This window comes from Coturnix japonica, chromosome 14 (assembly GCF_054131305.1).
Source record: "Coturnix japonica strain WE chromosome 14, WE-NBRP24, whole genome shotgun sequence".
NCBI lineage: Eukaryota > Metazoa > Chordata > Aves > Galliformes > Phasianidae > Coturnix > Coturnix japonica.
Genome location: NC_140676.1, coordinates 6,003,073 through 6,029,757, shown reverse-complemented (window position 1 = coordinate 6,029,757; position 26,685 = coordinate 6,003,073). Strand labels below are relative to the sequence as shown.

Below are 26,685 nucleotides of genomic sequence, written 5' to 3'. Positions count from 1 at the left end.
GCTCCAGTGACAGTGTTGCTATCTCTGAGGACTTCATGCAGCAGTGGCCTCTGAGTTATAAGCAAAGACCTTGAGAATACAGCATAATTCTGGGAGAAACTGGAAAAAAATAAACAGCCAAGGAGAGCAGCCTCTTGACTTCATTATCATAAGTGTTTCTTGTGTAGTTCATTACATGAAGCCGTTCTGCTTTGCATTTCCTCCAACACTTGTTAGGGGAGGGAAGCCCAGTGGCCTGATACATCCACTTCAGCTCCCTCCTTCAGCTGAAAACTACTCAATCACTGCTGCCTCTTTTTCAGGAAAACCTTCATTTCATTAAAATTTAATTATTGGTTTAATTAAAATAGGCAAGCAGCAGTATGAGACGTGTATGTTTTTTTATGGCTGAAGGAGATTGTAAAGTCCTCATTCATTTCCCAAAGTAGCTTCCGCAAAAAATCAGGCTGTCTTTTTATAGGCCAATTCTCAGTGCTGCTTTCAAATGGATCCCACAGCCATTCATATAGATTAATTCGGGCAGTGAATCAGATCCTGCTCATTGGCTGCCTTTCAGAACATACTAACGATGCTGTGGGAGCTCCATGCTAGAGCCCCGAGAGCTGATGGGACTCTCTAAATGATTAATTAATCTTCATCCAGACATTTTTCAGTTCTGTCTTAATTTATTCACATTGCAAAACAAATTTAGTCTTGGTGAAACGGACCAGACTGACAAGCCTTGGGTGACTAACAATTGCTCTGTTATTCCCACGGAAAGCGTGAAGAGGGAAAACATCTATAGTGTTTTTCTGATGAAGCCCACACTGTGACCCAGGAGACAACAGTGCAATCTCAATCCATTCTCAGCCTCTGGTTTTTCTGCCTTAAGTAGTAGCCAGATTTCAGGTAACCTGGAGCCTCGTCAAGACTTAGAGGCAAGACTCCCAGTTATTCTTTAAAAGAGACAAAAAAATCAGGGGTTCTTGGTTCTTCTCACAGTGGCTTCTCTGGCATCCCTAAACCAGACTCCCAGAAACACAGTGGGAAATCAATATAAAGCAGGTAACACACACACACACAAAATGGCTTGGGCTGCCTTTTGAGATATCCAGCTGCACCATGGAAATAGTGGGCAGAGACAGTAACACCCTGCAGGGGATGGGGGCATGTCTAATGGTGGAGATAACACCACAGAAGCATCAGACCTCCAAGTGCAGTCACGCTTTCCTCCAGAACCAAGCCCATTAGTTGCTAATGATTTTCAAGCAGTTAAAGTGATTTAGCCCTCTCAACAAGGATGAGAATCTTTAAACTCTCTTAAATTCCCAAACAATCGGGTCTTTGACTTTTTAAAACAACTCCTCTTTCCACCAGTGAATTGAGCTTCAGAAGCGCTGTGGAGCAATTTGTAAGTGTTGTTTACAAAATAATCACAAGAAAAAGGAATATCCAAAGTTGCAAATATTTTCAGCTCATGGTTCTATTCAGTGCTGGGCTACCTGCCCAGGGTTTTGCAGTATTCAGATCTCTTAAGCCATAATCCAGAAAGAAAAGAAAGAAGTAGCCTTTCATTTAAAAGAAACCCTCCAGACACTTTTACAAGTAACTGAAGTGACCTCCATTTATCCAGCTCTCTCCAGCAACACTGAGAATGCAAGTGAAGTGCAAGGCTGGGAACAGAATGTGCTTTTTCAAAAAGCTTTTTCGCTTCTTCTGTACTTGCTGGAAATCTACTCTCATCATTTCTCATTTAAAACATCATCCCATATATGCCTGGAGGTTGCAGTATGGATCTCTTTTCATAACAAAAAGTATAGATCAATCTGCAGGTAGAGGTCCAATTTTCAGCATTACCATTGAGGTCCTGGTGAGTCTGGCAGCACTTGAAAAAATCAGGGAGCAATGTTAGTACTTCTGTATCTTTCTCTTAAAGTTATGGTGTGATGGTTAAATGGCATTTTTGTCTTCTTCACTTTGCTTGCATTATTAACTTGATGATAAGACATCTCCCAGCTCCTTGAATCCTATTGGATATTGATGGGTTTGCAAATAGTGCCATAGTTGTTATTCAGAATCATTAATGACATAAAAAACAGACACAGTTTAGAAAACCTTAGAGCCATAGATGTTTGGGAGCAAAGAGCTCTTAGGGTATCAGGTAGGCATTTTAGCCGGCATGCAAACATAGAAACAGTATTAGACAGACATTCAGTCTGAGGTGATAGAGCTGTAAGAGCTGTTCTTATGCTGTTATACTCAATCTCTTTGTGTTCTCTTGTCTTCATCAATAACATCAGATTTACATCACATGAAATTTCTGAGGCTTTGCAACTTTGAGCTCTTCAGCTGAAAGGTGCCATATAAGTGTAAACATAATTTTATATTCCAGAGGAATGTTGCTGAAATAAGCAGTATCTATTACCAACTAGCTGTAAAATTTGTGTATATGTCAGCACTTAAAAATCATTGATCTGCAATAATTTCAGCATGGGGAAAAGAATATGACCAAAGGTCAGAGCAGAGAAATGCAGTTTTCACCATTAGTGCCCAGGAAAGCAGAGCTAGAGAGCTACTGCACGGAGTTCTGGACAGGGAAATTGTGGTTACAAAAAGCTTCACAGCTGATCCCTTCCTGACCGCTGGAACAGCACTCAGATAGATGACCCAAGACCAAAGGTGCCTGCAGCAGCAGTCTGGTCACAAGACTAATCATCATTAGTCTCCTCTGCCTGCCAGATTGCAGGTAACTACAAACTGTGGTGTACTACTGTGCCAGCACAGCCAAGGCACTTTTCTAAGTGAGAGAGCATTCCCATACCCTGTGTGTGGCAGCAGCAGTGAGCTTGGTGAATGTTTCCTAACAGGTTTTGCCTTTGAACTTCAACCTGCCTCGTTTCATTTTATCTGGGAAGAGCAGAGTGGCTGAACAATAGGTATGATGGAGAGCAGTAATGCAGATGGAGTCTGCCCAGGGAACACACTATTGGAAAACAAGAAGTTTAAAACTCTGGTCCTCAGCACCTGAGCGCACTGTGCTGCATATTTTGCCCCCTGTGTATACTTACCTCCCTGAAGACCCATTATCCTCTTTCAAGAGAAACTGGAAAATCTCTCTACAGCTCCTGGTTATTTCCCTCTCTGTGAGCAGCAATGGCCATTCTGCCCCTCCAGCTGATCTAAGCTTCTCCCTTCTCCTCTCTTATAGGTGATTTAAGACAACTCCACTACTTCACTGCCCTTCCTCCCGTTAGCAACCCTGGAATTCAGTCCCCTGGTCAAGCACCACCATGCACCCGCAAATGCCCACTTTGTCTGCCTGTCCTAGAGTTGACCTTTCTGAAATAACCCATGTTATTCCCTGCCTTCTTGCTATGCCATATTTTAGCCTCCTTCTCTACCTCAGTCTTGAAAGCATTACAGGTATCTAGAAGGGATACCATCTGCTCAGTACCTAGGCCCTATGGAAATCCTGCCCTCAGATGAACATGAACCAGCCAGTCCTTTCCAAGTACCCATTGGTAGGTAGGCTGTATGAGATGTGCTAACCAAAGTTTGCTCATCTGCATCAAATTACAAGGGCACCACAGATAAACCAAGAGGGTAGTTTGATTATGCCCCTCTCTGGTGGCTGGGAGAGGAAGGCATGATGCAAAAGCAGGGGGCTGACAGTGATGAGAAAAAAGGCTAATATAGGATGCCAGGGCTGGCATCAGAGATAAAGCAAGAGCAAAGTAGCACAATATCATTACCTGCCAGCTCTTTCTTTTAATCCTTCTGAGTCCGCACATCCATAATTGGGGACATGTCTCTGCTGTCTAGGGCACTTGGCAGCATGCAGCTCTCCTCCCTGGAAGCAAGATTTGTGATCAGATTAAAGCCTATTTCATGTTCTCCTCACTCAAGTCTCTGTCATGCTCGCTGCTCCCCCTGATGTTTACATATGGTTGGCTGACTCATTTCCACATGAAGAGCTGACATTTCTCTCTCACATCCAGCACAGAGGTCGTTGGTTGCTGCATTAAAGGGAAAATAATACAATGAAGAGATTTTCTAATCACTGCATCGGATTACAAAGGAATGTAAATCACTGAACAGCGTTCTTTGTTAGGAGCAAGAGCAAGGTTACTTCAGGTAGTTCTCGAGCAGTTTGATGTTTCACACGATACACCCACGTGCAGGAGCCAGGTTCACACACGTGCTGGGCAAGGAGAGGCTGGGGAAAGTGCTGCAATGTTAAGGAGCTTGTTCAGCCCGTGCTGCACCCCATAGCTTCCAGCTGGCAAGCAGCTTAGTGTCCTGTGCATCTGCCTGCTATCTGCTAACCTGGGGTAATGTCCGGTCTGCACTCACTGAGCATGACAGAAGTGAGCGCATTAGAATTATAGCAAGTAATAGGAAGTACAGAAGCATCTAAGGCAGATGCAGGACCATAAGATTACTAGCAATAAGCTGGGATTGGCTTTTAGTGCATGGTCATTCACAGAAGCATCACTATAGGTTTACAAGAAAAGCACCCAATGTGTTTTAACTTAGTTATGTATTCTGCCCCTAATGAAGCTGAGATGGCTCATGGGAGAAGCAAAAGGAACAAAAAAGAACTTTCTATTAGGGATCTGCTGAAGTCTGCTAGAGAAAAAATGATTAAAAAAAATAAAGGGTCTGAAGCCCTGTGACCTGAAGCCCACGGAATCCTCTGGAAGAGTCTCCACACAGTCCTTCTCCAACCCTTTTTGCCATGAGATACAATGGGGGCAGAGAAGGGAAGCACAAATGTGAACTGTATCCCCATCAGCCAGCAAACAGCCACCCAAAGCAGGAGGCAGAGTCAAAGGGGAGAAAAAAAAGAAAGAAAACTCTGAGCCCATAATCATTTTATGGTTCTAATTTAACTTTTATGAACATGTTTTGTGCTCCCCTAGTCAGACTCTGGTATTGATCTTTTCAGTATTGTTAACTCATAACCAGACCATATTTGAAGACATAAACTTTAAGAGGGATAATAAAGAAGAGCCAGACTGCTCTGGCTTTATTATTCTCAGTCTAGGGGCTGGGGGCTGTAAATCCTATTGGAATCGGTGAAATTATGCAAGTGGAGATCAACCTCTGGCTTTGTCAGGTTTTGAGATATTGGGTACCAATATCATCAGTCCCTAATTCTAAGTTGGAAGTGGAATTGTTTTGGGACACAAAGCAATGGGAATGTAAGAAGTCAAACAAGGGAAAAGAGAGCACTGCCTTTCTGTCTGCACGCTTTTGAGAAATGGGGCAAACTGCAACATTTTGACCCAGTTCTGGAGCAGATTATTCAGTGCTTAGACTTGGATTCTGTCTTCCAACTCCATCTGAGGTCTAAGAAGGAGCATTTAAATCTTGCAAATGGTGTTATTCTTTAGTGAGATCGTTGACCCTGAGCACCAGCACAGGGTGATGGATATCCTGGCTTTGCTGTGCTGCCTATGCTCTGTGCTTCAGGTCAGGGAGGTTCGTATAGCTTGTTCCATGCTTCTGACTGATGGATAACATGAAAAGCCTAAATAACAATGTTCATGGGCTTTATTCTCTCCATGGTAACAATACAAGGAGGACAGTTTTTTCTACCCTCTGCCTGTTTCTGGAAAAAAGGAGCATGAAAGCACGTGAGAGATTTTCTTTGATAAATGAATCCTAATATAATGAAATAAGGGTGTGTACACTGCATTCTTCTTGGCATATACAAGATGGGAAAGGTGTTCTCAATTTGAGTATCAGGCTGAAAAATCTTGTGGTAAAACTTATTCAGTTCCTCCGAGGTCTGATCTGGTATTTGAATCAAAAGTGCAGGCTGGTAAGCTCTGAAGTCCAAGTGTGAATCTGTATCTGCTTGAAGATGGACTTGGCAGCCCTTGTTCAGACCTTACCCCAGCTGCATGCAGCTGGGAATTGCACACAAGTAATGATAAAGTCCCATGAAGTCAGCAAATCCCTTTGTTCAAAATGAGCCACAACTCATGGATTTCAGTTCTTAACAACGCCTTAGAATAGCTAAATTATTGTAACTTCAGGTTTTGTTGCAAGCACTTGAAACAGCACAACTCTCTGCCTTCTCAGCATCTCCAGTCCCCCAACACCTTGCATCTCCCTGAGCTTCACAAGGTTGAAATACATCTCACAGACCTATTTCTGTGTTTTCAGTGACTCACACCAGCCAGCATCACCATGCTATCTTGTGTCTGTTGGGATTAAAACCCAAAGGGGACCTTCAAAAATAAGTAAGAGGTTGCATGGTACACTGCCAACAATTTGGAGGGAGCTCAGTAAAGAGCAACTGGGATGAATAGGGAACTCAAGGCAGTGACTTCTGAGGAAAGATTAACATTGCTAAAAATAACCCTCTTGGGTAACTAATGACTAGCAGGGTGTATGATAAAAGTCGCTGTGTATTTAAGAGTATAAATAATCAAGAATGGAATTGAATTATTTGGAGTGCATGAAGGAGCAACATTAAATGAATGAGGAAAAAAAGGGATGCAAAAAGGGGGCATCACCTCTTCTGGCTCTATGACTGAACTATTTAACTAGGTCTTGAAATAAAGTCATCTGCAGTCGCAGGAAATTCCCCTCCACCGCAAGAAGGTGGCAACTATAACATACAATTACTTCAGAGTTATTGTTAGATACAGTGACTCATGATGCACTTGTAATGGAGGACACCAGACTGGAGTGTTCTTCTCTCCTCTGTCACCTGCCTCCCCACAAAGCTGTGTCCTTCATTCTGGAACTAATTTCTGTGTGGCAAAGCCTTCCCTCTTGCATCAAGACCCATCCTTCAGTTTCTTTCCACTGTTGGGGTATAGCCAGATGAGGATTATGTGTCTATGTGAAGGAAATCAGGATAAACTATGCTACTATCTTACTAGACCACATGCCTGAAGATGATGCCCATAGTAGTTTCACACCATAAGCTGAGGAAACAAACCCATATTTTCTATGAGGGGATGTTTGAAAAGCCCTGTCCAGAGTAATAAATGGTTTGTTGTTAGATGAGAAGGGTACGCCTCACAGAGAACTTACATGGTGCATCTTAGTTCTGGCTCTGCTCATCAATTACCAGAATGAAAAAATAGGAAATGAACGTCTTGAATTTGCACACAATATTCTACTCAGAGAAATTGAAATTACACTGGATGACAAGCTTAAAATTCAACATAAAAATGAAATCAATGAAATTCACACAGAATAGCAACAAATGGTTTGTAGAATGTGACCTACAGGGAACCACTGAGGGAAGTAGGACTGTCTGACATGTAGAAGAGGAATAAAAACCTATGCTTGTCATACATACAGGCTACAGGAGAGAAGGGAACACTCTCTGAGTTCAGAGCAGACAGTACGAAACATAAATTGAATTGCACCAGGATCAGATAGCAGGGTATACCAAGTAATGTGAAGGCTATTGAGGCACTGGAATGAACTGTGTGAGAAGACTGAAGCATCCAACATGACAAGTGTTTAAGAACTAACTACAAAGACATCTGTCAAGCACTATAGAACACAATCAACCTTTCCTTGAAACAGGCAGATATGGTGCACTGCTCCTTCTGAGCCCTGCATTTAGACAGCAGTCCCTTGCCATGTTGTTTAACCCACTGCTTCTTCTCACTGTTTACCTACGTAACTGCTTGGCAATAACATTCCCATGTGCTTCAGAGCTACATGCTGACCTCTTCGGTTTGAGAGGGGGTGACACTGGAGATCAGTCAGGAGTTTTTGGTATGCTGTTTTTGTTTTGCTTGCACCGAGACCATATTTATTTTGTTCCATCTGACAGCTGTTTTAGACCATTTCACTCTCTGCTGGAAGCATGATAAGACCCAAAATGTGGGTTGTAAATAGCTGGGAAAACTGCACATTTAAGTCTAATTTTACATGTAGCATCTTTTATTAATGTTGCAACATTTATTGTGCGTTTTAAGTCATCATTGATTTTTATTAAAAATAAAGATACTTTTTATTGTATGCTCCTGCTGTCAGCAAAATAAAATATTATGGTTTTTTCACTCAGTATGAATTCCCATTAATCTTCTACGAGTGCTTGAGAAAGTGAGAAGCCAGCTCTCAAGTCTGAGGCTGCATCGCTGCCTGAGCTTTCTGACCAAGGTATTGTCATTCACTCCGATGGGATGCAGAAGAGCTGCTTAATTGCATAAACCAGCATGTGTTAGGTGGGGACTGAGGAAACAAAACAGTCCCCTGTGACTTATTGCATCTGGGAATGATTAGCTCAGCTATTATGTAATTAAATTTCAAAAGAAATGTGTAAAATATCCAGCAAGGACAGTGAAAGCATTTTGAGATATGTGCCAGCATCTAAGGGATGTGTAAGGCCAGGAGCAGGAAGAAGATAGAGTGCATTTTGCAATCGATGGCCAGATGTTTTCTTATGTCAAGAAGAATCAGATCTTACTGGTAATACAAAGGTTCTGAAGCATTACAGTCAGAAAAGAACCTAGACCCCAGAGAAGCCTCATTCATTAGGAGTTTTACTACCTAGCATAAGTAAATAAGTAAAGAGTGCAATAGCTTCTGTTTGATTTTCAGCCAGATTGGGTAACGTAGCTCTATTTAAATTGTAATCTGTAGTCTGACCCTGCATTAACTGGGGAGCAGGCAATAAGGATTTGATTGCTCATTAGACTGGAATGCAGGTAAACTAGATCCCAGTTGGCTTTGGTCCTGTGCATTTTGATAAGACACCTGCAAGCACTGGTTATAATAATAATGAAGACATGACAGGGGCATTAATGTAGATACAGTGCAAATATAAATGAGTAAATGCTATTACAACAGAATATGAGGTGTAATAATGTATATAATTAAGAAAATTAATAAGTAAAGTAGGTACACAGAGTATAAAAGAGCATATTTAAGACCAGAGACCTGCAGTGCTCTTTCCACCAAGACACCAGCTTCCACAGCAAGGATCACCTTGCCATGCTGCACCACTGTTTGTGAGCACATGAAAAGCAGATCTGCCTGTTGGCAGACTGTGTGTCAGAGCATTACTTTGATTTCAACGATTAAGAGGATTCATTTGCCTTTAGTTCATCTTTTACCGTGCAGGTGTGCAAAAAAACCCCACACCCAAACAAGTGATAATCTCATCGACCTGTTCAGGCAGGTGAACAGGAGGTGTCTGCTAAAGGTGCAGCAATCCTAGGACAGGTCTGCTGGTATTGGGTTTAAATGGTCTGTTAGAAATCCACCTTCATTTCCCTCCCAGAAACAGTCCTTGGTACAGAGACTCTTTCTGAGCTAACCTTCACCACACATCTTGTGGAGCATCCATGGAGAAGGGAGAGATGCTGGTCCAAGCACAAAAGCAATGCCCACTCTCCCCAAAGGGTTTTAAGGCTCGGTGACTTTTTAGTCTTTTTCTCATCATGGTAATTAAGGCCATGTAATCAGTGGCATCGATGCTGCAATCAGCCCCAGCAATCAGCCTCCTGCCTCCAACGCTGATGAACAACGAAGTCAAGAGACTTTGTTAAAAAAATAAGAGGGTGGAAGTGCATTTACACCCCTGGGTTTGGGGCCCTGAGAAGGAAGTTTGTACCTTGCTGAGGCCTTCGAAGCGAGTCTGAATTTGCAAAATAGAATGTATTTGCAGAGAGTGCTGGCTGTTGAATCATGGAATCGTACAACACCTAGAGTTGGAGAGGACTCATAAAGATCATTTAGAGGTGTGTGCTGGCTCCCATCAGCAGAGGGGCTGCTCTGAAGGAGCAGCAGGCAGAAGGGCCAGCTGTGCAGCCTGCATGGGATGCGTGCTGCTGCACTGCATCAAAACCAACTGCTGGAACAACTCTTCTATCCAACATTTGCTATGGGGCTGGCCAAGGAATTAAATCAAGGCACAACCCTCCATTAATGTCCTTCAGGACTGCTGAAGCCTGATGTGATCTGAGTCCCCACTTTGCATCAAAAAGAAAAACCAGTCAAGCTATGAAAGCATTTTATGTGTCAACACCACCAGTGTCTCCAAGTTACTCCAATACGCCAGATTCTGTCACACCTTGCTCACTGCTGGTGATTCCTTTACTCAGATCTCTTTGTCAGGCAGAGGACCTGCACTCAGAGCAAGATTTTCCAAGCTGTGGCTGGAAATTAGCAATACTCCTGCCTCTGAAATCACCCCCATCTAGGAAATCACCTTTGAAAAGGGAAGATTTCTTCTTGTGTTTCAGCTGTATCACTTGCTTTGCCTAGTGACCCATTAATTATTGCTCTGTGGCTTCTGGTAGTTGGGGCACAGCAGCATACTGGGGGTGTTGGTCCCAACGGGCAGGAGAAAGGAGTAACAGACCTGCCCAGCCCAGTTGCTGTAACAAGGTTATAATGCAAAGCACTGAGCAATTAACCAGTAGATTTACCTCCCTGTCCTAAAAGCATTTTTATTACTTAATCAATCAAAAGCATTTTATAAACAAGGCTGAAGTTTTACAAGGAGCCATAAATCTGTCTTTAGTTCCCACGACAAAGCAGAAAAAAGCAGATACAAAGTGTCAAAAGACACAGGATCAATTAAAAACAAACAACAAAAAAAAAAGTAACTCAAAAAAATAATTTTTCACAAGTAAAAAAGGATTCCATCTGTCTGTCTACACACCAGCCTACAACATCATCCATGCCAGAAGCCTGAAGCAGTAACATTGTAAAGTAAAACTACAAGCTGACTTGGGCAGAGGCTTTGTTGATCTGTGCATGCCTTCCTTAGCTGTATTGCTAAGGAAGTCAACAGCAGCATACATGCTCCAGACGCCCTTTTTGCTTCCTGAACTTCTGACCCTCTGCCAGTACAGGGCAGAATCAGGATCCTGTTACGTGGAGATACAATACATGCTGCCTCCAAAGAGAGCTTCTCAAAGCCACAGCAGTGCCTAGACTCTCCTCTTTTTCTGTTTTGGTTGGTCTTGCCATTAGAACAATGCTACTGGAAATAATTCACTCGCAGTGTTTCTGCATGCCAGAAGCAGCTGAGCATGCAAAGACACAAAAAGCTACATGAGGATGCCCAGTTCTGAATTCTTCTTCAGCAACTGAGGCCAGGAGGCTGTTCTGCATCCCTACACTACTGCTTTTCCAGCATACACTGGTTGGACCAGTTAGATTTCCATACCAGCTCGTTGGGATTATTACCTTGGCACAGACAGAATCAGCATTTGTTGGCTGAGTGCATCTCAGCTGGTTTGGCAGCAATCCCAGCACCGCCAGCCCCTCTACCTCTGACATTCAGTGCCTCAGCAATCCTGCTGACGTCTGCGAAACTGGGGTACAGATACAGACATTAAAGTCCCATTTCAGAGAAAGATACTGAAGAGGTCTGTACTGAACTAAATGCAAGAGCTAAACCGGAGGCTAAATTCACCTTATCTTGTGGTGATTTCATTGTTCCAGGATCAGCTTTTTTTTCTGTTTTTGACTGCTCTGATCTTACACCTTCCAATCCCAATTCTCCTGCAGTTTCCTGCCTGCAAGTGCATGATTTACACCATTAAAAGCAGAAACACACTGATTTTGACTAAGAGCAGCGCTGCTTCCATACTACTCTTTTCCCTCCTCAAGCCACACAGCAGTCTCCCATGTTAGGTGTGTTCTCTGCCATCACAGTGCCTACTGTCTGCCATGCTGGTACTGAGCCTCCAAGACCAGGAAAGGCAGGGTGGTAAAATGCACTGGTCTCACATTTCAAGACCTAATAGGAACAAATGTGACATCCCACAGTTCAGTGATTTAATGGCTCTTGGTGTTTATGACAAATAGGCGCTTCCTGATTTCATTTCATGCACTTTATTGCAGATAATGAAATTCACATGCTTGCTAGTTCAGCACTGAAGGACTTGCTTAGCTGATTCTGGGCAAAAGCTCTGCTTCATGAAAAGGTTCAGTCAGAAGCTGTCACTTGTACACCATCAGGGTATAGATTCCTGCCCCTTTCTGAGAAGCCAAGTAACTACTGAGGTTTAAGAACACCTTTCACGTGAGTAATGAATGCCATAAAAGCATCATGAAATATTAAAAGACACAAGTCATTTAACAGCAGAGATAATGATGATCCATCTGATTCTCCCCAACAAAAGAGTCCAATACTATAGATACACATAATTCCTTAATATATATATATAGCGTGGATTTATCAATGGATGATTTACAGTCCCAGCCCACCACAGGTGCATAAACATATACCACATATATTCACTTCACACTTAAAACACAAGATAGGTTTCATTGCATCCTGGCCCTCGTTATCAACATTATTTATTATTGATCAAATGCTGACAAACGTTTTCAGTATTCCACCAACACAAGAAGCTAAAACCCTTGTCCTATCAAATAAGCACCTGGTGTTTAACTCTCACAGGCACCAAGAATCCCATTCAATTCAATAGCCACTTATCCCCTCTTGGGAGAATCCATAGAGGGACCAATTTGGACACATGTAATTCTCCTGTTGAAGGGCCATTACAACGAGTTGTGAAAAGGAGACTGTCCAAAAACTGTGCACAGTTAGTCCTTTCTATAATGAGAGTTCATTGGAATTTAACCCAAGAGAATAAAGAGGGAAGCAGGTGATGATTAACACCATCCATATTCTGATGAATACACTCAGAGAGAAAACAAAGCAATGAGTCAAGACAACAGGACGTCAGTATCTAAGCAATCTGAATAGCATTTTTTATTGCACCATAAAACCCAGGCTGCTCATGCCAGTGACAGATATATGTAGATACTGTTTCGCCAGACTCTCTGAAGAGCTTCTGACCTATTCCTGTTCCAGAGCACAAATTAAACTACGGGTCCACTGCAGATGCAAAAAAATAAGGTTTCATTTCAAGATTGTTTTTAAATAAAAACCAACAAATCAGGAATTTTATTAGAAGCCATCACAGAATATTTTCATTTTTATGATGTTGAGCTGCTGTTTGCCTAAAAGCAGACTTTTTAGTGAGACTCATATGATGTGTTAAATATGTGTTTACAATGATACGCGAGTAAATTATTATGGCATTTCACCATCTGTGAGTCCAGTTCTTCTGATTCTGAAATTGAACTGTACTTCCCTGAATATATCACAGAGTCCAGTAAAACTATGGATGGATTTTAGTGAAAATACAGGAACCTCTTTGAAGCAGCCAAGAAATGCCATTGCTACTGATAAGACTGGCTGGATCAGAGCAAGTTTTCAGGGTGAATTTTACAATACAGTGCACTGCTTTCAGTGGACGTTCAGGTCTTCAGCTCACAGACCTTTCATTTTACTTCAGCTGTTGTTGAAAATTGCATGAAGGATCTAAAAAGAAATATTCCACTTATTTATGAGCATCTGCTCTTTGACATTTCATGCAGCTTCTGGAATCAGGCCGTGCAGCAAGTTTGAGCTCTAATTTTTATAGTATAAATGATATCTTGTACCTTGCCCTGTTTCCTACCCCTAGGCTGGCTGCAGCAGCAATGAACTTACACCCAGATTCATTCAAATGCTGACAATTAGATACGTCCACATCCCACCCCACTTCTGCCATCTTTCTGAGATGAAGGCAATTGATTAACACAATAAGTCTCATCAATGACAAATGCGGTACAGCCACTGTTGAGCTCATCTATCTTATTTCCAAGTAGTTTTTTCTTTTTTAAACTATGTAATTATTGCAATTATTTTAATGGACAAAAAGTATTAAGTGCTAGGAGCTTGCTTCCCCACTGAAGCCAGAAATTAGCAAAAGAGCTTTTCTCTTGTTTATTTAAGGACTAGAAGTGCTGCATTTTCAGTAGAAAATGAACCTAATCATAAGTTTCACAGCTTCTGAACAAGGATTAGCTTTAAACTGTGAAAGGCCATGACTGAAATGAGGGGTAGTCGGAATAGTGGTTGTCATAACTGGGGTGGGATATTAATCTTCAAGTTCTAAGAAGCAAAAAAATGAAGGGTGAATTTCGCTCTCAGCTTTTATGAGAAAATTCAGAGGATGAAAACCAATGCAGTGGCAACTATTTCCCTCATGAATATAACTCCAACTGCTCCTTCGATTGCATCTTAATAACAAATCTCCGGTTTTATCACTTGGTAAGAGTGAATGGTTTAAGAAAAGGAATGAAGCCTCTCTAAAGCCTTTTGCCAGGCTGCTTTTCTCACAGCATTCATACGATGCAAAACAAGAGATGGTAAAAAAACAAAAATGAAAATCAAACATCATAAAATGATGTTGTTTTATTAAGGGGAATGTGAGACAAAACGTATTTCTTTCCTTCAGAACTTGCTTTTGGGCTCACCAGCCAGTCTGGATGCAAGATGTCACCATACCCTTCCCAACAGCTTCTCTGCAAAGATTTGGACTAAGTCTCTATCAAATGGATTCCCAACTCGGTTTCCAGCCAACATAACTTTGCCTTTTTTGACTATGAGGCTCTCTCAGCTCTCTGGGCAAGGATGAAGAGCAGAGCAAAGGAATGAGGCACTGCATAACGAAGAGCAGAAATACTGCCCGGCTTGCTGCCCGCCCCAACACCTGCTCTCTTGGATGTATGTTTTACACTGTTTATCATCTTTAAGTGGGATACAGACAGGCATGGTTGTACATGCATACTTCTACTTTTGATACACGTTGCACCTATAAAAATCATGCCTTTCATGCCCATGGATCCAGTTAGCCCAGACAGCCGAAAGATCAGTGAGATCTTGGGTGTGCATACTCCATATTCATAAAGTAAGTGCCAGCAACTTTGGAAAATAGCCCTTGGCATTTAACAACGCGTTCCCTTCCTCTTGAAGAGCGTCATCACTCTCCACTGTTGCAAAGCACAAGCTGTCATGGGAGTCAGCACAACAAGATGCATGTCCAGCAACTCTGTGAGGTGGCATGAAATACACTTTACTGTACCTCATAACAATATGATATTTTAACATACAGGAATTTGTTTTGCCAGCTTCATAAGGGCTGCTTTCTTTGCCTTGTACCCTGCTAGGCTCCCCTCTGCTTCCCAAGCAGGAGATGTGATGCTCCTCTGGAGATTCCTGCCACCTGGAAGGACCAGGCTCATCTTTCCCTGCCACACCAGACCACTATTTCCCTTCAAAATTCATTTCAAAAATAATTTCCCCTGTTCTCCTGGCATCAGCCTCTTAATTTGACTCATACTTTACTATTGATCTTGTGAATGCTGAAATTTATTCACCAGGCAATGTCGTTATGAGTACTATTTTCTGTAATTTTTTTTTCCTGTTCACTGGCTGGCCTCATTCCATTCCAAGAAATATTTTGTAATCTAGTTTCAATAGAAGCCTCCTTACACACACATAAAAAAAGCCTTTTACTGAATGCTACAGAGAAAGCTGGCATAGCTCTTGCATTGCCACATGCAGGATGTTAATCCCAGCTTGTGAATATGTTTCTTTGGAGTCCTGCAGCTCTGTGAGTGGAATTGCTTTGATGACTAAACTGCTAAATCAACACTTGTCTCACCCTCTTTAAAAAAAATAATTAAATCAAGTCTCCTTCACCTGCCACTGAAACAAACAGAAAACACAAATTAGGGTCTTTTGTTGTGACTCAGTATTCTCAGCATTTACTGAATCCTGTCATGATTCTTTCTTTCTTTTTTGTGACAAGTTTTATATTCCCTTGTTATGGCACAAGCAATAGAGGCAGCATTTCAATTTATTTTTCTACTTTCGTGCACTTGCGCTGTTTGAAAAGATTTGAGAAACTGAAGAAATGGATGGATTAGCGGTGAGAATTGGGGCGGAGGTGCCAGATAAGGCTGGATCTCCATACAGCTTCAGTCCCAAATGGAATAGTACTGCTATCTGGTGGCTATTCCATGACTCATGGAAAATGCTTTGGTTGCTTTCAGGCCCCTATTTGGAGGACAGGTATACATAGCACAGAGGTTTGCAACACAGCTGATCCAAGCAAAGAAGCCAAGGATTAGCCAGGCCATCAAACATAAACTCACATTGACTGACAGGCCATAAAAAAAAGCAAAGAGTGCAGTTGGGAGGGGCATAACGAGGAGAATATTTTTGTCAGATTGCTGGGGGACAGAGAAAGTTGTTTTCAGCACAACAATTTCCTGATTGTCATGAGATTTAATTCTGCAGAAAATGAAGCAGATAATGTCAGCGTGTCCCACTTGTAGCAGTCTCTGAATTGAAAGCTGTCACGCTTTTACTCACAACATGCTTTTGAGAAGAAAATGGATGCTTCTTTTGTTAAAATATATATATATATATACATATATATATTAAAAAAATACATATTTTAAAGAGCTGACATCAGAACTAAATGTTTCGATATTGTTGAGATGTTCCACTTTGACCCAAGAGTAATGAGGGTACTGGGATGTGGGGAGGGTTTGAATATTTCCAATATTTTCAGTACTATCTGAGGTGGCAAAATTAGACTTAATTATTTTTAAGCAGAACACCAAGATCCTATCTGTAATTGGTCATGAAAGAGATTTGGAAGAACCAGAAGTCCAAATGGAAGGCAAACCTCCCCTGTAATGTTGGTTTGGGCTGTCCAGAAAGGAGCCAGCCATGGATTTCAGATCCTGGACAACATCCAGGTCCACGGGTAGTGAAACAGCTTTTGTCCAGCCAAGATCATCCATTCAGATCAAAGAATCACAATTCCGATGGGAATAAGATGTGTCACAAATAGGTCTGGACATGTGAGTCGCAGATGTTAATTACAACCAACCCTTATTTAACTTAGTGTTTGATCATCACAATAAACAGTGGTATTGACTGAGGTGAAATGAACCAGCAAAATCTATTCTGCAGAAATTGTTCAGGGACATTCAGACCTGTCTGAGGAAGCCTTGCTTTCTCCTTGACACTTTATAGACCAGACACGAACAACTGCTACTGTGACTTGCTGCTCTAAATATAGAATAACACAAATTATCACATGCTGACAGGTTTCAGTTCCATGGATGAATCTGCCAGCAAAGCCCTGAAAGCATCTCTTCTCAGCCATCTGTGAACCGAGCAGATCAGGTCTCTGCAAATAACACAGTGAAACCCCAAGTTTTCTTCATTGTATCAGCCAGCTCATCCCACACTCTCCCCTTGTCTGTTTTGGGATCAACTTGGTTCATGTGAACACCCTGCTCTTTGATCCAATAATGGAATTGAGGAATGGCCTGGGTTGAAAAGGACCACAACAGTCATCCAGCTTCAACCCCCCTGTAATGACCAGGCTGCCCAGAGCCACATCCAGCCTGGCCTTGAATGCCTCCAAGGATGTGGCATCCGCAACTCATTGGGCAACCTGTTCCAGTCTGTCACCACCTTCTGTGTGAAAAACATTCTCCTAATAACCAACCTAAACCTCCCCTGTCTCAGTTTAAAACCATTCCCCCTTGTCCTATCACTGTCCACCCTCATAAAGAGCCATTCCCCCTCCTGTTTATACACTCCCTTCAAGTACTTGAAGGCCACATTATTGAGGTCACCTCAGAGCTTTTTCTTCTCCAAGGTGAACAAGCCCAGTTCCCTCAACCCTTCTTCATAGGAGATGTGCTCCAGCCCTCTGATCTTAACATGGAGGAGGAGAATTAAACCTCTATTGGAGAGGACCCAATTCTTCTCTTACAGAAGCATTAAAGGCTGTGCCTGACACTCCATTACATACACAACTCTGCCAACCACTAGCCAATGTTTGCCTACACACACAATTAAAGGTGCCGAAAAAACACTTAAAGTAGAATATTTTCTTAAGTCTCACTTCTGACAGCTTTCCAAAAACAGCACTGTGGAAAAAATTAGCATCAGGTCGTCAAGTTTTCAAGTGTAACAACATCGAGATGTGTTTCAGTCTGTTGTTTCATACAATCAACCTTCCTAATGCATATTTATTACAGCTTTGGAAAAAAAAATAATAATAACAAGAACACCATTCTGTTTTGAACTAAGAAAAGATCTCAGTTTGGGGAAAAAAAAAGAGAGTTCCAACAATTTCAATGTTAATCGTCAAAATATTAACTGGGGGATTTGTGACACAGTAATTCATGCCATCTCTCAGTGCACAAACTTTTGAATGCGAATTGGTTGTATCAAAAGCCCATTGTTTGTGCTGCAGAGATACCCCATTGTCTGGAAAATGCCTGTGGTACTCAGCAAAGGAAAGCAATATCTGTCAGTCCATCACCAAGCAGGGCAGTTGCTAAGATGAAACAAGAAGGGAACATATTTAGCCCTCAGAGCATCAGAGGCAGCCCTCTTCTCCATCCTCCCTGGAGAACACAAGCTTATTACAGTATTTCCATCTGGAAATTGGACTCTCAGAATTCAGCAGGACTCTGACCGAGCACACATTAGCAAGGAAAACAGAGCAGGCAAACAGATGAGGTTTGTCTGTCTGAGTCGGGTTGGTTTGTATTCTGTGATCTCCACATGAAGAGTGGGACTGAGCTGAGAGCTCCTGGAAAATCCTGGGCTGCTTGTTTTATTATTGTGTGTCCCTGGAGATGTAACTGCAAACCCCAGGGGAGCAATTCATAGCACCAAAGTTAGGCAGCTACCTCAGGCACCAAATTAGGAGTCTTATCACCTGTCCAGATAATCATGGAAAAGAGAAAGGGCAATTCAGCTTGCTGAGGATACAAATTACCATCCAGAAGCGTTTATCTGTCACCATTAGTTTTACAGGGAGCCTGGGGCGGTCACAGCTACGTGGAATGAATCCCCCTGATCCATGGGACCATGTAGCAGAGCAGTGGAAAAAGCCATGGGAGAGCAGCTGGATGGTAAGTCGTGTTCCTGTGATGGCAGTGCAGGCCATCCCAAAGCATTCTGAAACATGAAAACCCGAGGTCTGACTGATCACAACCTTTACTGTCATGGAATTCCACCTCTCCTAACTCAGATCATTCCTAGCACCAGAGGCTCTTCCTTGTCTCTTCCCTCGGTATCACCTACTGGCAAATTACCATTGCAATAAGGAACAGTTTGTTCCCTTGATCTCCTTGCTGATGCCTCATATCCTGCAGTTACACGGCTCCATTAATGCCTTGCATTCAGCACATGAATGCAGGTATTTTGTGAATCTCCTTCACTCCAGGGACCAGGATAACTCTTTATTCAGGATGGAAAAGCACATAAATAGAATATTTAACGAAATAACTGTAAGCATCAGTTATACCTGAACAAAGAACTGCAAATGGCTCTGTAATATGCTTTATACTTGCTTCTTCCTTTAGATTGCACTGCAGGCTATTTACAATTCACATATGCCTGCATCTGAAATGCCTTTCTTTCTCACTTACTTCTTGATTAAGTGACAGTCTAATCTCAGTACAGCCTCCAAAGTTGCAGCAAACACAAATCTTTCCAAAGATAACCAGAAAAGCTGTTATATTTATTTCCATTATTTTGCCGCTCACTATTTGCATATTGAAGTGGTTATTAAGAGGGGAAAAAAAGTCACAGACACAAATCCAACGTTCACATATCAGCTCCTCAATAAATAAGGTCAACTCTCATGAGGACACTTGCTGGTCTCCAATTATAGGTTTCTTAATGCATAAATAACAGTAATGCCTGGCATCTGCCATCAAAGCACAACTCATAAAAAAGATGTCAATTGAAACCAGCCCGTCTGAAAACTGCCCCTCTTGCTTTTTCCCCAGGTTTTTTGGCGCGGTGAAGATTATGATGCTGACCTGAAAGCAACTTTAATCACCCAGCATCCATAGCTGGGTTCTGACCAGCCCTCCCAGATCAAAATGTGTCCTTCTCACCTTCCCTAGGCACCCTTCCAGCCCAGGGCAACAAGTGGCCTCATTGTATGAACCAGGCAGGGTGAACCCAGCTCAGGTTCCAGCCCAACCACTGCCACCTGCTACTCGATGCCAGTGGAAAGAGGACCTTGGCCACACAGGACACTGACCACCACTATGGGGACACCATCTTTCAGCCTGCCTTTGGGATCTGACAGCATAGATAACACTGCAGTGAGAGGCTTAAAGCCCTGTCCTAAAGAGGGCTTAGTCCTGCTTAGGACTGCAGAAGTGCTTCATGCAACATACTCCCAAGGAACCAGCACCTTGTGGGGCCATATGCTTCCAATAACATATCCCTTGTAACTCAACTTAATTAATGACTCCTTTTTATCACCTCCCTGGTATCATCTGGATAAACTGACTCTATCACTCTACAGTTCCCAAAATGCAAGTAAGGTAATGGGCTAAAGATGAGAAGCCAGGGCTCATTGCCAAGAGCTTCTGGGGCTTGTTCTGGGGGCATCTTAGTTCCTCACTAATACTTTTATCCCCCCCATAAATCTCTGTTTGTATCAGGTTGGTACTGCTTGCTTTTTTTGGAGCAGCACTGTGGCAGTTCCCCAAGCTGCAACCCCTGGCACAGCCTTGAAACAGAAAGCAAAAGGCTCTCAGGATCAGAAAAAACACATGGCACAGACAGCAACGTGTACATGAGCCTCAGGACATCTAGGTTCTTCACCTGACTTTGAAAGCACAGCAGTAACAACAAAGCACTGAGGCCCTAGGCTGCAGCAAGCGGGGATTTGCTCAAGTGCAACAATCATGGGTGCAGAAACAAAGGAAAAAAGCTGCTTACCTTTAGAAGGCCTCAGGTACGCAGGGAGCTCCAGCAAAATGCCTTTACTTCCCCACTGCCGACCCTTAAATGAGGAGCTGGGAAGGAGTGAATCCTGGCTCCAGCTGGTCTGGTCACTCAGCTGTACTACATTGCATTACAGTGCATGCACCTGAGCTCCCCTGGGTTGGCCCTCCCTTCCCACCAGGTGCTCAATCAGTGCTTCAGGCCATGACTTAGCACTTCTGCTACACAGGGAGACACATTTCTGATTGTTATGCATGTTTCCTATGAGCAGCTTGCAGCCATCTTTGTAAAATACTTGATGGTTTTGTGGATGGGAAGCACCCAGCAACAGTGGTGTCCTAATGTCTGGGTGCAACAGTTCCTTCTCAGATCATGGCACTCAAATACAGACACAAAGAGAAAGGCGTAGCCTCAGTTAACACAAGGAAAAAAACTGACTTCCATTTTGTACAGCAACTTCCTTTAGGCTTTTCTCCAGTTCTGCCTCCATAACCCCCCTTTAATTATGCTTTATGTGAGTTTCAAATTCGCTGGCTGTAGAGATTGGCAGAGAGCAACGTGGAGCTGCTCTTCTGAGACAGCTCTTTTGCTTTTGCCAATCTGGCCACTGTAAGATGGATCTTGGAGAAAAAGTGGCAATGAGAAATGTGAGCAAACAGCAAGCCTGTCCCAACCTCTGCATCCCTCCCTGTAGCAACAATATGCACCAGTACATCTGGTGTTAACAAAATGAACTCACTAGGGCAACTCGGGGAGGGGGGTTGAAGAGGGACGATACTATTGGGAACAGCAAGGACAGAAGAGAGAAGAAAGGCAGGAGCTACCTGCAGGTAAATCCTGCTAGTGCCAGGCACTTCTAAAGCTTTGTTTACAAGGAGCATGAGAAAAGCTATAGATTAACATCAGCATTTGCAGAGCTATGAGAACAGCATTGCTGTGAAGGCAGGTGGCTCCCAGCATCAAGGGAAGATTTTCAGCCTCTTGCTGGCAAGGTTCTTACTGACAGCTGTGTAAGAGAGCCAAGCTAAGAGGCATCTGGATGGGGAAGGAGCAGTCCCAAGGGAAAGCAGAAATGGTCTCCTTTTTGAAGAAAAGGTGAGCAGAGCTGTGGTTCCTGGAGCATCAGGCACCTTTGCTTCCCTGGTCATTCTGTATTACTGTCAGGGCACTCTCTGCACCCTTGTTCCCAACACAGCAGGTACCAAAAGCTTCTAGAAGAGTTACACAAGGCAATTTGGTTGGTACATCACCAGAGGTTAGGTCCAAGATAAGTAAGACTGCAACATTAATTGAGCTGTACATTGGGGGACAGCAAAGACTCCTTCTCTCAGTCATCTGATGAATCAACCAGCACCATCTGCCCCAAAAGAGCCCTCTCATCTGTGCACTAGTGAGAAAGCAATTTGTTCTTCCATTTGTCTTACTTCACTGAGGTGGTTCTGTGACTTACCTTCAGATAATGGCACAAATGGAAAGTGGTGGGCAGGGTAAAGAAGGTCTGGAAGGATGTTTTAAGCACTTCAGTATGATTTCAAGCTTCCAACTAGATCCAGAGTTTTGTTTGAGATATCAGTGTCCTTATGCCAAGTGATCTGTGGAGTTACCATTCCTCACCAGGAGAGCATCTCTCCCTCTGTCCCCATGAGACATTTGCAGTGGTCAAGTGAAAACAAGACCAAACCTTGGGCTATTGATGAAGGCAGTGCAAAACTCAAGATATTTCTTTTAAGATCTTTGTTTCTGCAAGCCAGCAGATTGCCATCCTGGAAGATCCAGGATTTCAGTCTCCAAGACATTTCTGCATTATTATATTTAATAAAAAAGTTTTAAATCCTTCCATCCAGCAGACTACCAAACTGTAAAGAACAGCTCAGACTGTGCAGCAAAACTTGGCTGTGGGGTATGAGTGTGACCTGAGCATCTCTTGCCTTATTCCAGTGATTTTCTTATTAACAGGAACTCACCAGAACAAAAAGAATTGATAACAACTTTCTGATGACGGATTTCCCCTTTGTATTAAATGCATTCAGCAAATGGGGGAAAGCAGTCATACAATACAAAATGTGCTAATATACCATAATCTACTCGTATATTATAAAACTTGCTTATTGCTCTGGTGATTGATTTATTTTTAGTATGCAAGATGCTGAGCATCATGAGCCTTACAACTGCTGGAGCACAATTATTGTATTGATTTGATGTGACAGTAGCTCTGTGTTTAAGGTGGTTTATGTTTTTTAATTTGCTATTAAATAAAAGAATATCTACTCCCTTAGATGGCTGGCAGTTGTTTATACTCTGAAGTTGTTGATGAAGCAAACTTTTATTTGGCTTCATAAAACATACTTGTTTTGTCACTCCAAAGCACATTAACTGGAGTTCTCAGAGTGGTTTCTAGCCCAGCAAAAGATAAAACTAAACTCCAATCCATTTTAAAATAGGCTGGGTGACAACATCAATGTTGCAATGGGACTATAATGAAGTAAGCAAGCTGAGAATATTGTACTATTGATAAAAGTAATTGTGATAATATCTTATATTTCTGTAGCACCGTTCATTCTGAAGGATCCTAAGTGCTTTTGATATTCACTTGTTCCTTTGTTCATTCCTCCCCTCTCCCCTTTCTGTTATGTATACACATATGCTTATAATATACATATATTTCATTTCAGCTTCCTCATCCTACACTGCTGATACCCTCTCAGCTCTGCAGGAAGGAGAGATCTTGACAGCTTCTTAATATCAGCTGCCACACAACAGTTATGGAGCCACAGATGAGATTGCTCCATTGTCCATGACACAGAGAACAACCATCCTCCGGATGAACACTACTGCCTCACACATATGTGAGTACTTCTTTCTGCTCATGTTGCTCGAGTCAGGGCAGAAAAATGGAAAGATAACATTTCCTCTCTGAAAATGTACATTGCTACTTTATAGCTTCCAAGCCAGCGAAGGAGCCACAGCTGTAAATATTTGCCACCAGCAGCTTGTACAGTCTATCAGCCCTCATTGATTTGTTGCATGCCAAGTCAAGAGGTTAAAGCTAACTGGTGGACATTTAAAACCAGTGCATGTTTCAAATATAGATAAAGCCTGGTCCAGCTGGCCTGAGCCCAGAGGTATAACCTCCAAGTGATGCGATTACCATCTCTCCATTACCTTCTTCATTCCAAAGATTCCTCCTTGCATGAATGTGGCACACAGAAACCCCAAACACTTGGTGGGTCAAATGTTTCCAAATGTTGTATAAAATATCTCTCCAGCCTAGGATGGTCCTCCAAAAATTCCACAGATTCTGGGCTATCCATTCATCATGCTAAATTGAGTTCTTGTCTATATTGTGGCATATGAAAGCTGTTGATTACTGCATGATGTACTATAGCTTATATGCACCAGAATTACTGTGTCACCTTGTGCTTGTTAAGATAGAAACTGGAAGAAAAAAAAAAATCATTTATAAGAATCAGGTCAGAGCCTGAAAGTGATTTGTTTTGACTGCAGTGGTGCCACTTTTACATGAATATTCCAGCAAGCAATTATAAATGGAATGTTACAAAGACAAATATTGAATTCTCCCCTCATGGAGGCTATTAAACTAGTCATCATGTCATTGTTTGCCATTATTCAGTCCAGAGGCCTGTCTTAAGGAGAAGGATCCAACCAGCGTAGGAACTGATACATACTATGTGACCTCAACATCTACTCCAAACAACCAAAGTAATAAATTATGGATAACAAGTACCCCAAATGCTGTTCATGGCTAATCATTTACAAGCAGCCTGTAGGTCAAAATGTGCCTTTCACTGACTGATCAATTTTTAGGGCAGACAGGACAATTACATCATCCAGCTACTAAATAAAAGCAGCCAATATGTTTCAGCTTATCAGCTTGAAATACCATGACACAGACTGTCATCCTGGTGCAGAGCATTGTCGAGACATTGGTGTGCAGACCCCAAACAAATTTTAGAGGCAGCTCAAGGCACAGACACATCGGGCAAGTTATGTCACAAGTGGAATAACACCCAGTTGGTTCCACAAAGGGATGGAGGTGGAGGAAAACTGAAAGTTCACACAGCAACATAAACTCTGCTTTTCAAAATATTACAGCTTATTTGTAAGTCAAATGTCTTGGGGTACAAAAAAAACCCCAAAATTATTAGATGAAGTGTGGCTGTGTTCCACACATAAGGCAGCACAGGGTCCTACTTCTGCCCACTTCCTTAACACACAGGAAGGTTTGGTAAATGTTTGGTACGTGTTTTATGGTATTATTCATTTTTGGGGTTAACCTGTTTCCTATTTAGCTATATACATAAGCTTGGGAGCTGAGCAGAGAAGGGCACCAGAAGTTTGACCTCCAAACCGGTTAAGAACAGATGTAACAGCGAGGGAGTCTTTACATTTCATTTCTTTTGTTTTTAACAGTGTTTAGTCTGTACTTCTAATGGGCAACAAGTACAGCCATGGTCATTATTATAAGGTGCTTTGTGACATGGGCCAGACTCAGATGCATTGGTTCTAGAAACAAGAAATTCAGAAAGTGTCTTAAATATCACCACCTCTCCCCACAAGAGCTTTGGACTACAGGCACCACTTGTCCCAGCAGGGGCTTATGTAGGCACACACTGCATGTCCCAGATCCAACCTCCTGTTCACACATTACTTATTTCAGTGCTGAAAGCTGGGTCCAAGGCTCAGAGCCTGTTGGGAACAAAGCCACACTGATATTGTTGTGTTTTGCTACTTAAAACAGCAGACTGCAACTCAGCATCAGTGCAATGTTACAGTTGCACTGTGAGATGTAAGACCACAAACAACAGGCACAGGAAAAGTCTTTCCAAACCTACAGACAAATTTCCAGGATGACAAAGCTGTTCCTATTCCACGCTGAAGAAAAAAAAATAAAAATAACAAAACACAAATCCTTTTGAAAACTTCTAATGCCATAACAAACCCAAGTCCTTGCCTGTTTCAATGACTGGAATCTCAGAGCTTGGCTGCTGTACCCTGCTTCAGTATATCTGCATCAGTGATCCTAACAAAGCAGCTATGAACATCCCTGTGAATATTCTCATTTCTTTGCAAAAGATAAACTCAGCAAAGGTTAATTTTCCACTGTTTGGATCTCTCCAGATGGCTGTGATCCTTGAAGACAGAAAGGCATATTCTGTCCTTATGAAATAAGAAGCATCTCTTCACCCTCTGGTTTCAGCAGCCAAGTGTTGCTGGCTATCTGTCCCTTAGGCTGAGTGATGCAAGACAAAACACAGTGGAACATGCACATCTCACTGTTACTCTGTGAAATAAATAGGTGAGGATCTTAGCACTGACTTCAGTGAGTATTCTGCATGGAAGGAGAAAATACAGTGAGAAGCAGCCAAATGGACAGGGAGACAACAGCAAAAAGCACACTGATTGAATGCTGGTAATGTCAGCAGGTAGCTGACTGCCTAGGCCTGTGCAAGACTGAACAGTCTTCTCTGCTTTTATTGTACTTATTTTGACACTGTTTGGCTCTGGAGAATTAGCTATAAATCCTCTTTGTAACCTGAGAGATGACAAAAACTCCTTTGTTTGTCCCTGCCTGAAGCCTCACTGCCAGCACAGACCCAGGAGTCTCTGATGGTAACTAAATGAAGATGTCTGCGTCCAGAGGGAAGAAAAGAACCAAAGAAATGGAGTCTACTTTTCTGGCTGTGCTGTGCACTGGGAGTGCATCTCCAAACACATGGACTCGTCAGCGTGTGAACAGATTGCAGCCAGATTTTTGTGGCAGTTCCCTTGGGAGCAGAAGTTTCTATTTGCAAAGAGATCACAAAGGCTGGGAGTGATTTTAACACAGAAAGGAGAAATGTAAAAGCTTGAAACTCTTCCCACTGCAGTTCGGTAGGTGTTTTGCCTCTAATTTTAAAGAAAGCAGGCTCAAACTTTAAAGGGTAGCTTGCAGTTAAAGAATAAAATGAACTCTGTGGTGAATCCTGACCTAATGCTCCTCTTCTCCCCTCATTCCAGAGCAGAGGGAGACATTTTTATGAAGCTAAAAGGCATATAATTTAGAAGTGATGCGAAGAAAG

The 26,685-nt window shown here is 42.3% G+C and overlaps 1 protein-coding gene across 8 annotated transcripts in view; it reads right to left on the bottom strand.

The window, feature by feature from the left end:
* Positions 1 to 26,685, bottom strand: part of AGBL1 (AGBL carboxypeptidase 1) — a 460,538-nt gene that overhangs the window by 411,492 nt on the left and 22,361 nt on the right. For 4 of the 8 annotated variants that reach the window (XM_085515376.1, XM_085515383.1, XM_085515380.1 and 1 more), the window contains one exon: positions 3,732 to 3,829. The exons of the other annotated variants lie outside the window; for them this stretch is intronic. In XM_085515376.1, coding sequence (XP_085371502.1) covers positions 3,732 to 3,770 — 39 coding nt within the window. In that variant the 5' untranslated portion in view covers positions 3,771 to 3,829. The remainder of the gene's footprint in view (positions 1 to 3,731; positions 3,830 to 26,685) is intronic. 8 annotated transcript variants of the gene reach the window in all.